This window comes from Neodiprion pinetum, chromosome 5 (genome assembly GCF_021155775.2).
Source record: "Neodiprion pinetum isolate iyNeoPine1 chromosome 5, iyNeoPine1.2, whole genome shotgun sequence".
Taxonomy (NCBI): Eukaryota; Metazoa; Arthropoda; class Insecta; order Hymenoptera; family Diprionidae; genus Neodiprion; species Neodiprion pinetum.
In genome coordinates, this window is record NC_060236.1 from 25,872,961 (window position 1) to 25,884,720 (window position 11,760).

At 37.0% G+C, this 11,760-nt stretch overlaps 1 protein-coding gene across 1 annotated transcript; it reads left to right on the top strand.

Moving 5' to 3' along the window:
- Nucleotides 1-9,156, top strand: LOC124220470 (insulin-degrading enzyme-like). Its single transcript, XM_046629407.2, has 15 exons — nt 1-260; nt 2,199-2,326; nt 2,427-2,593; nt 2,681-3,181; nt 3,270-3,466; nt 4,743-4,991; nt 5,136-5,528; nt 5,621-5,730; nt 5,993-6,137; nt 6,285-6,395; nt 6,509-6,629; nt 6,737-6,943; nt 7,034-7,326; nt 7,475-7,684; nt 7,808-9,156. The coding sequence occupies exons 2-15, from the start codon at nt 2,268-2,270 to the stop codon at nt 8,039-8,041; spliced, it is 2,997 nt and encodes a 998-aa protein (XP_046485363.1). The 5' UTR covers nt 1-260; nt 2,199-2,267; the 3' UTR covers nt 8,042-9,156.
- The last annotated feature ends 2,604 nt before the right edge of the window (nt 9,157-11,760 follow it).

Consider the following 11,760-nt stretch of genomic DNA (forward strand, 5'->3'; position numbering starts at 1 on the left):
TGACACTAACTCTTTCTTTTTCAGTTTGACGACATGTTGGGAGAAGGATGATGTTCACAATGGTTAAGGATTAGTCTCACAATCAGGATATCAGTCGAGTGTACTCGGTGTTGGTTGGCAGTGACAGTCGTCAAATTACTCTGTACAGGAAACATCATGCGATACAATTGTACGATTATTGCTTTCCGAGTTTTCTCGCGGATATTTGAAAACACTTTAATCATTTCGAAGTAGTGGTATAAGCCTATAGTTTGTTCCTAGTAAGTTCATTTGGATTTACTTGTTTTTATTCATGAATTGTGTGTGTACAGTTTACACGATCACGATATAACTATAAAAGCGTGCCGGATTTTCAAACATATTAAATATACCAACTTTGGTATATTTTTGGTAACTGCAGATTGTGCTGCTGGAAATATATCTTTTGTGCGAGTGTCTAACTGTATGTCATAAATTTAACAATCAATCCTCAGATATAAGAATAAAATTACTAATAAAATAGTTTTTTGTCCACAGATTTGCTGTAGAAAGTAGGTGTGTTTATGTGTACAGAGTTCAGAAAAACTTTTGTAGTTTTTAGAGTGCTTACATACCTTTTGTGATTAATATCACTACGTTAGGTGATCATCATAACATAAGATTACTTTAGGTTCATGCTTTCGCGGGACGTTCTGACCTACCGATCAAGGTGATAACCTTGTAAACAGGATAAAAGTGCCGGTCTGCCTAGCCAGCCTGACCTAAACATGGAAACAAGCTACCTCGGCGCCTACAGAGAGGCAATCGGAGTTACAATTTGCCGTCTCAGGAACGAAATTGTAACACCTGGTTGCCTATGTGTAGGCGTCGAGGTGGCTTGTTTCTATGTTTGGGCTCGATATATCTCACGGTACATCGGCCATGTTACGTTGCAGCGCAGGGCGAACTTGAATGTCATAATTATGCTGGAATTGAATTTCATGAATTCTGGTATACATGTGCCAAATGGTGTGGGAAATAGGTAGCTTTTATAGGAAAAGGCCTGCATGCTTCACGTTAAAATTTATTCGGAGAAAATATGTTGAAAAATCATTCGTGTCTAGCGGAAAAATATCGTCAAGTCACTAATTTATTGCTCTGAAAGCTACTCGTATGAAATTTTAAATAGTACTACAAAAAAGGACAGTTTAATTCTCACACGTTGGTAAAATCTGCCTTATGAAAAGAATTTCAATATCGTACGTTTAATTGAGACATGGCTGTGGCAGCACAGCAATGTTGATATTATCATCCCATACAGCATCGAGACGTTGCAGCAACATAACTTTGCAACATTGGCAATGATTGCGCTTATATTGCGTAATGTTACCGCAATGTCCGAGTCTCCGCCATTCATTGCGTAAGAACTAAAATATTTCTGAAATATTGCAGAAATTTGTTTTTTCAAATTTCATACATGTGTATCATATTGGTGAAATAAGTTATATACAAAATTACAGATAAAACTTTTATTATGACATTTCTACTGCAGCTGCGTATATAAATATCCATGGAGTCTTTTTAAACAGAATTACATGTCCGGAAATGTACATGATTGTTCATTTTTAAATTGTCTTGTAGATCCAAAACAATTTGTCCTTTCGATTTCTTGCAAACTCCTCATCAAATTTCTCGGTATGGAAAAGCCGATTATCAGTTTAAATTTTTTTGTCACTTTACTTATTGGGGATTTCAATGCTCGCGATCATTTTCGGAGCAGCAACGTTATACATAATGAAGACGATTTTTTCCTTGACCTTGGTGAATTGTTGGATAATATTGTTCTTGGATATGAAAGTCGAGACATCAAAACACTTCTTTTCATTGTGTTAACGTTTCAGCCCTGATGGGGGCCCTCCTCAGAACAATTTTATTTAAAACATCGGTCACGTAATCGTAATCGTAAGGACTCCAAACTTGGTTATTTTGCTGAGAAATACACTTGGTGTATTTTAAATACGTGATTACGCGTACCCTGGATATTTCTCTACCACGTCAAACCTTATACGCAGATGGTTACTATCCATCAAATATTACTTCAATTTTCTAACTAAGTGAGGTGCTGATATGATCTTCGGTAGTTTCACAAATTCGGCGTAGATTAACGTGTTCTCCTCGCACTTTAAGCATACATGATGAGCTTAATTTCCGTGTACACAACAGGTTTCGTCTTCTTCCAGATTTCCTGTTACTTCACGACACCTATCCCAGATATTTTCATATTGTCCACTTCTGATCGGATTGCAATTATGGAGGAACTATGTCAAAGTATCAATACCAGTCAGAGAAAAGCGACTATTTACTCCCAGTTAGTGAATACTTGTATTTTTTTTTTAATTTTACAAACACGGTATTTTTCACCAAGTACTCATTTATTAATTATTGGTTATAATTGAATGCGTTTCAAGACAAAGGTTGCTCGGGATAAACGATCGAATACGCTTTAATGATATAATCAAATCTCCGAACGACAAAAGACTTTACAGAGGTCTGATATTACCGAATGATATGAGGGTACTACTGATAAGCGATTCAACGACTGACAAAAGCGCTGCATCTCTCAACGTTGAAGTCGGTAAGTTATACTCGTATAACCCGTGAAAATTTTTTCATTTTCAATTAATTCACTCACCTCATCGCAGCAACTTCATACTCATTTCAGGAAGTATGAATGACCCCATACAATTACCAGGTCTGGCACACTTTTGCGAGCACATGCTTTTTCTTGGAACAGAGGCATATCCAGCGGAGAATGGTTATACGAAATACATCTACGACCATGGTGGAAAATGTAACGCATCTACCGGCGACGATTTCACCAATTACTACTTTGATGTAAACCCCGAAAATTTACCCGGGGCCTTGGACCGGTTTTCTCAGATTTTTGTGAACCCATTGTTCACCGAGTCAGCCATCGAGAGGGAATTGAATGTTATTGATCTTGAGCATGAATCAAACCTAATGGACGATAAATGGCGAATTAGGCAGTTACATAAATCATTGGCAAATCCCATGCACCCGTACTCGAAATTTGGAACGGGAAATAAAGAGACGTTGGGCACAATCCCGAGGCAGCTTGATATCAACATCAGAGACGAACTGTTGAAATTTCACGAAACGTGGTATTCAGCCAGCATCATGTCGCTCAGCGTAATTGGAAAAGGTCAGAGAATAGTAATATTTTTACTGCACAATTTACAATTCAATGTACAATTAATTAGGCTTGTTCTAACGAATGAACATTTTTTTAGAAAGTCTCGATGAATTGGAAGCTCTAGTTACTACATATTTTACTAATCTGGAAAATTTTAATGTTCATTTAACAACCTGGATCAACCATCCATTCTCTCATCTTCGAACAAGAGTGTACGCCGTACCCATAAAGGATGTCAGATATCTCAGCATAATGTTCCCGTTACCTGACATGGGAGAATATTTCAGCTCTACAGTGAGTTTAGTTGATTAGGCGATTTGTGTGTATATAATATATAGGTTAGTCCGAATTAACGTGAACAATTGGTCACCGATTTATTGGAACGAAGTTCCTTATCGCTCGTTCACCGTAGGGGCTAGGCGGAAAAAAACGACACCAAAAAACCGACACTTTTTGGCTATAGTGCTCGTTTGCTATAGTGCGCGCGATCTCCCTCTCTCTCTCTCTCTCTATTCCAGCGTGTGCGCGCGCTCTCTCTCTCTGTCTCAGCGCTTGGGGTGGGAGACGGCAGCAGCGGTCTCTCTCACTCACAGCGCACGACTATACTTCGCCCCTCTTTCTCTCTCCTACAGCGTACAACTATACTTTGGGCCGCAGCGCGCTCTCTCACAGCGTACGTCTATACTTTGCCTCTCTTTCTTTTTATATCTTTCAAAAACACATTCGTACGATTTTATTACCATTCCTTCATATATTTGATTTTTCATTTAATTATTCTTCAATTAAACGTTCTTAATTTATTCAATGAGCAGTAATATAGCGTAAGGAACTTCGTTCGTACCGGCTGTCCCATGACAGCTCTCATGTTTTTTTTTACTTCTACTCCACCAAAGGTGCATATTCAAATTATTTTCACCTGCCGTTTAAGAGTGGATATTTTAGATATCATTTTCCACTACTCGAAAACTGTCCACTTAGGGCAAAGTTGTAAACGGGAAAACAATGTGTTTTTGTATATATTGGTCGAAAATAATATGTTCAGAATTTTCTGGAAATCGTAAACCATTGTATTAAACGAAAAATGTATGAAAATCGTTTTGTCTCGCAAAGCAAGTTTCAGGGTGGCCACCCGTCTGGAAAACCGGGAAATGTCAGGGAATTTTGTATGTCAGGGAAAAGTCAGGGAAATGTCAGGGAATTCCGTGAACGGAATTGAGTGGCCACCCTGTCAGTTTCCGAAAAATTTGAATTTATTTCTGAATTTTCACTGACTAAAAAGAAAACTTTTTTATACCTGACGCCAAATGGGCCCGGTGGTCGTTAGGGAGCTACGTTTGTTTTTGCACTTCAATGTGCATGTTATTGGATTGTAACATTTGGCCGCAACTTTTCTTCAATTCATTTTTAGAGAACATGTACTATCGTCTGGACTACCCCAGATACAAACAAATCGATAAGCTTCTGCCATTGTAGTTAATTTTAAAGTTTAGGTCAACCTTTCGCAATGATATTATCTATAAAATAATAAATTAGATAATGTCGTCTGAACTGTTTTTATTCTCATTGCTAGTCGGTGCATTATATCTCGCATCTTCTTGGACATGAAGGTAAAGGTTCTCTGTTGTCTGCGTTGAAAACCTATAATTGGGGTAATTCCTTACAAGCTGAATATGGAAGAGGAGCTAGAGGTTTCAAGTTTTTTAACATCAATCTTGACCTAACGGAAAATGGACTAGAAAATGTCGATACTATTGTGTGGTTGACGTTTCAATACATTAATTTGATTAAAAAAGGAGGTCCTATTCCGTGGATTTTTGAAGTGAGTGCTCATTAATCAATTATACGGGGCTTCTATTTTTACCACGTTTTTATTAACTCGCTTTCTTATCAGTACGTTCGTTTGATTGTCTGGCTATGAAGCAATCTGATCCCTTATTATGCCTCTTGTATACGTTTATTGTAGGAATGCAAAAAAATGCGAAATATAAATTTCCGTTACGAGGAGAAATCGTCACCTTGTGATTTAGTCAACTCAACTGTACGTTGTTTGCGAGAATACCCCGCGCGGGAAGTCTTGACAGGACCTCGGTTGTCCAACGAATGGAATCCGGACTTGATTAAGGATCTACTGGATTATCTGAGTCCAATATACGTTAGAATCTTTGTCGTAGCTCGGTGGTGTAAGAATATGACTAATGAAACGGAAACCTGGTATGGAACCGAGTATATGATAGAAAAAATACCAGTTGCCATTGTTATGGACATGATGGATGCAATTCTAAGCGGGATCCTATGTCTTCCAGCTGAAAACGAATTTATACCAACAAATTTTGAGCTGAAGCCACGAGAGCCTGACGTAAGTACCAAGCTTCTTCGATTAGTTAGTAATTTACTTTTATCAGCGAAATCTTTCGACGATCTGATGAAATATTACAATTGGCCTTACAGGCGAACAAATTCCCAGTAATTATTGAAGACACAGCGCTGATGCGAGTTTGGTTCAAGCAAGATGATGAATTTCTCTTGCCTAAAGCTAATCTTAGATTCAATTTTGTTAGGTGAGCAATTTATTTGATTTTATACAAAGTCTTGATGTGATTGTCCGCATTAGGTTGCAGAATTTAAACACTGCATTTGTAACTATTAACCCCTTATGTGAATAGATTGAAAAATTCTGACCAATGTGATTAATTAGCATTTGATCTGTTGATCTGATTTTTATCATGAATTGAATCCAACATTAGAATTGTCATTCAAAGATCTGAAAATTCCAATAAAGAAAACTTTAACATCGGTTATTAGCATGACACATATTTTCAGTTCTTTCACAAGCATCGATCCAGTTAATTGCAATCTGGGATACATATTCGTGGACCTGTTCTACGATTCATTGAACGAATATACTTATGCTGCCCGTCTTGCAGGACTCTGTTGGTCTCTTAGTCATAACGATTACGGAATGACCGTGAGTATCTACAGTTGACGTTAAATATGTTCCTTATATTCTTTTGATCATCATAGGCAATATCTTTAGGTGAATATATACGTACATAGGTATATCACGAGGTATATCGCCATTTTACGCAATGCAATGATTATATGCTTTCTTTAGTTAACAATCGAGGGCTATAACGACAAACAGCGAATTTTGCTCGAGAAAATCGTTGATGAGATGGCCAATTTTAAAGTAAATCCGCGTCTATTCCAAACCTTTAAAGAAAGTGTAAGTATAAGATGTCGCGAGAACGACGATTTCTCTTGTACCATCATGTGATGTGGGTATTACTTACATACTGTGATGCTCAATGGATTTATTCCTCACCGTGTTGGTTTCAGTATATTAGGAGTCTGAAAAATATGAAAGCTGACCCGCCTTACTATCGTGCTGACTACCACATGGGGGTTTTGCTGTCAGAGACTAAATGGACCGTAGATGATTTGCTGAAATCAACTTCACGTAAGTAACACGCGAGTTTCATATTATACCCAACTGCGTAAAGGGCTGAATCCTACAGACTTGCGTCCAAATTTGAGTATTGATCGCCAAAATTTCCATGCTTTCAGTATTGACAGCGGAAAACTTACAACATTATATAAAACAGATGCTAAGTAAGGTGCACATTGAATGTTTAATACATGGAAATGTGACCAAGTCGGAAGCGTTAGATATGGTCAAAATATTTGAATTTAAATTGATCAACGCGTTGCCACAATTCTCACCGCTACTACCACGACAATTAATTCGATGTCGACATGTGAAATTAGATGATGGTAAGTGCAACATCAATTAGTTAGACTTTCTCCATTTGTTGTTAAAATTGTTTCTCTACTATACTTTGACTTTCATTTACAATGTTTCAGGTTGTAACTTTCTTTACGATGTCGGTAATAGATTGCACAAAAGTTCCTGCGTCCAAGTGTACTACCAATGTGGTGTTGAGACGATAGAGTCGAACGTACTCTCGGAGCTCCTGAATCAAATAATATTTGAACCCTACTTTGATACCATTAGAACCAAAGAACAGCTTGGCTACATCGTTTACATCAGTGTACGACGAATAAATGGTGCGCAAGGTCTGAAATTTACTGTGCAAAGTGACAAACATCCTCAGTATGTTGATCAAAGAATAGAAGCATTTTTGGAAGCGATGTTGGTAAGTTTCCTGGATCGCGTTAAACGCGATTTGCTTGTGTTTTCAAGCTTCTTTTGAACTATCGCTAAACTCGAATTTTTGGGTGTATACTTCCAATGCATTTGCAGAATTTGAATTCCTTCGTACTTTCGATTACTCTCACTTTCAGAACCAGTTAGTTGATATGCCGGAAGAAGAATTCTCAAGTCACAAAGACGCCTTAGCTACGAAAAAATTGGAGAAACCGACAATGCTGGGCACTCTGACGAGTTTGTTCTGGTCTGAAATATGGGAGCAACGATACAATTTCGACAGGGCTAACATGGAAGTATCCTACATGAGAACTGTAACGAAAGAAATGGTTATCAAATTTTATAAGGTGTGCACGAGTATTTCGACGTTTTATTTGACATATTGCGGTGTCGTCTTATTTAAAAATAAATTTACGTTATAATAAATAATTTACCGTGAATAACCACAAGTGTTTCTTTTCAATTTTTAGGATGTCCTTACGAATTCAGGTTCGACTAGATGTAAACTTTCGGTACATGTAGTTTCAATGGCTAAAGGCGGAGCTGGGCGTACAAGGATCAACGACACGGAAAATAGATCATCTCCATCCTCGGAATCACGTCTAAATACCGTTTGTAGAATTAATGACCCAGTGATGTTTCATTCAACCCAAGCGTCGTATCCTTTGGTAAAGCCATTTATTGATGTACCAAAGAAAATTTGAAGGAGACGTAAATTATAACTGTATTTAGTATAATGGATACGATGCACCGGATACGGGCATCCGAGACAAATTTTATTAAACAATAGGGCATTAGTTCGAATGAACTGAACTATGAAATAATTTTATTATAAAACGATTGTTCACCAATCCCATTTTGTGCAATGTGACAGATTTTCAAATAGAAAAAAGGATTGACAAATCCATTATTTTATCCATATAATGAGATATGTACATATGTGCCACTGGTATATATTTTAATTTTTTGACTTCACATATCTGGGATTGGTAACTCATACTTGCAGTGATCTGTACTAACGATAATTCATTTCTATGAGAATAACCGCGGTGAGCGAATCTGACGAGTTCAGAGCAATTTTCATATCTCTGAGAGTCATTTTTATAGATATATCATATTTTTAGATAAGATTTAATAAAATAGTACGTAATTTTGTGGAAATGACGAGCATGACCGTCAAATCATATTTACCCAGTTATACCCAATCAGAAGGCCGAAAAAAGGCGATTTTACAAGGATTTCTCATGAAGTGACATTTTAATTTGATAATGTAAAAATTTATATACACATTGGGGTAACATTGAACTTCGTCCTGATATTTTTTAATTGTAAAAATAATGATTTTTAAAGCTGCTATAGCCGATCTCCGGGAGCATCTCTAAAAAAAAAACAGGCGTCTTGCGGTGAGCATGATATAAGGTATTGTCCAGTCTTCGATCGAAGGAACGAGCAGAACATTAATTTTTAGAAAAACAGCAGCTTTTCAAACAAAAATCGATTTTCCATAAAAAATGTCCCCTTAATTTGTCTGTAAAATGGAAAATATTAATCGACGAGAAAAAACCTTCGATCAAGGACTGAAAAATATGTTCATAAAGGTTGTGCAAAAATTTGAGACTCATCGGATCAGCCGTTTCCGAGAAATCTTGCTCACTCCGACTTTGAACATATAGTTTTAAGAAAAAAGCGTTCAGTTTCACAAGCATTTTCAAACGCTCCGGGGTATCTTTGCAAATGTGCGCGTAACGTCGATGTGAAATTTTCTGTGCATATACTTGAATGTATTTATTTATTGAAAACGAAATAAAACAAATCAATTTTGAAAAATCCTAACAAGGTACAACTCCTTGAATATTTCGTTTCTGTCTTTTCATCATATGAATTGATAGCCGAACTTACAGTATTTCCCGTTTATAATATGGTTAATATTCTTCAACCAACTTGGTAGGAAACGATATAAAAATTACCGAATCCTGTATTCTTTTGCTATTAACTGCATATGTGTAAAAATATTTAACAAGTCTTCTCTGCTTCTAATAAAGTATGACAGCAATTTGGGTCTCTGAACTTGGTCGAACATGAACCGATTCGCTAATTGCAACGGTGATTTGCAGAGTATAAGCCAGCTGATTGATCAAAATCCGCATTCAAATTTCGATACCTTGAATAAATGGAGAACTGAATAATTATTGGGAGGATTGGATCGAAAGTGACCACTTTATCTTGTCAAGTGTCTGCGCATGTATGTACACGTCTATAAGCGAATATTCCGTGTGTTCTACGCAAATGTTAGTTGGCGTGATATTGACATCAGACTTGCGCTGATTTGCATATTGAACTGTTTCATTGCGAGGAGATAACATAAAATCGGTGGTACCACTTTACTCTTCACGATCATTATGCGTATATGATGATTTCTACACACCAGGAACACACGAAGCAAGGATCCAGCAACTCGACCACCGCTAAATAGATGCGCAATGTTATCAAGCAACATGTGTTGGTTCACTGCCCCATCACATAAGTTGATCTCCACTCTCAGGTTATCACATTGAAAGTGAAAAATAAAAACACATATGCACATTTATATGATAGTACTGTATACGCCACGTGTGACGAAGAAAATTCGGAAACCTTGTATAAGTATAATATTATACATAACGGTAAGCACGTTTTGTGTAACTATTACTGGAAGGTGAGTCTTTTACAATCCGTTTATCAATTTATCAGCGTCGGTATTGGAAAACGTTTGTTGTAGCTTTACAGTACAAATGTACTGCTGGAAATATCTGCCGTGACAGGCTGGAATTTTCAGTCATAAATACACTCCAACGAATCCATTCTAAAATAAAAATATTTGGCTTCTAAGAATAGCGAAAAGAATCCGTTTTGGATTTTGTTGTATTACCTCAGCTATTTCCGATAGACGTCTTTTTTGGATTACTAAGGGTCCAATTACTGGAAAAAGGGATGTACAGATCGATTCAGTGGCATAAAATTTTTCTTTCCAAAAATCGCAAAAAAGTAAGGCCACTCCGTTTGGATTTTTTTTTTAATGCAAAGTCTTGATCGATTTGGAAAACCGCCAGGGTCAAATTGAGAGGCCCCGTCTCGACTTCACTACACAAGAAAAAACGTTTGAACGCGCATGACAATGACAGGAAAGACATGATCGAATACCAATTATCGGTATGCTTTTGGTAATATAAATTGGTTTTTATTTCAATTATACAAATTAATGTAATCTTCGAACAGGGTAATCGTTAAATAATTAATATATTTTTTTTCTCATCTTAGAATGTTATCCCCTGGATCATAATATGATGCGTCACTCCTGGGACAAGGGCTCCAGTCGCCCTACCGCTATAGTTACTGGGTTGCACATTTTCTTCACCAGCAATTGATACAAATGCTATATTGATTCGATCATTACGGAATTTCCACATACATCCGTATGAATATAATACTATACAGTCACCGGTATTTCAAAGCAATACATCGATGTTTTTCAATCACTTTTTATAATCTATTAACCAGCCAATTATCATTTGTTTGTTCAGCGATTAGGTAATTATTTTAACGCATTTCTCGTTCGAAATTTAGCATTGCAATTAATCGTCCTCGGCAATTCCTTCTCCCGGCAAGTGATTGAATCCTCTTTCCTGACTCGGATCGCGGCATACGGCATCTCGACGATCGCAACTCAGCCCGTATCCACAGGGGCAAAACATATCGTGGACTTCGGTAAGTTCAATCTGAGATCCATCCGGGTAAATCAATGTGGTATTTAGAGTTATCGAACCATCCGGTCGACAAACGTCGAACCGTCGTTGAGGGGTCATAGCAGACGACGTGTCCACGCCTTAATTTTCAATATTTTTCAATGAAAATTTCACAAACTACTTATAAAATATGTATGTTTTATGTGTTAAATTGACGGAATGAAATATTCTGTTGATTAAATAAAAAAAAATTCATAAAAATGCACCTATTTTGAGCTTTTGAAACCCACCAAACCCCTTGAACAAAATGTCATGACTGAACAAACTAAACCAGAGTTTGCAAAGAAAAATATCCTGAAAAACCAATTGGAAGCTTGAAACTTCCAATTGCTTGAAGCTAGCATGATTCAAATGAGGAAAAAATGATTCCGGCCAGTTTGTTACACTAGGTAGACAATTAACCAGAAAATTGAGTTGATGCAACGGGAATTGGTCGGAAATAATAGCATTAACCGTTATTTGCATGAAAAATCTTTCCTTGGACACAAAAAACGTTTCATTAATACAATTGCATATAACTGCACATTATTAGCTATACATTTTGTCTTCCGGAGTAAACTCTTACGCTGCGAGCCTGGCTCACAGTGTAAAAAAAAAAACTAATACGGCAGACGTTTGAAAAAATTCACCGAGAAGGAAGT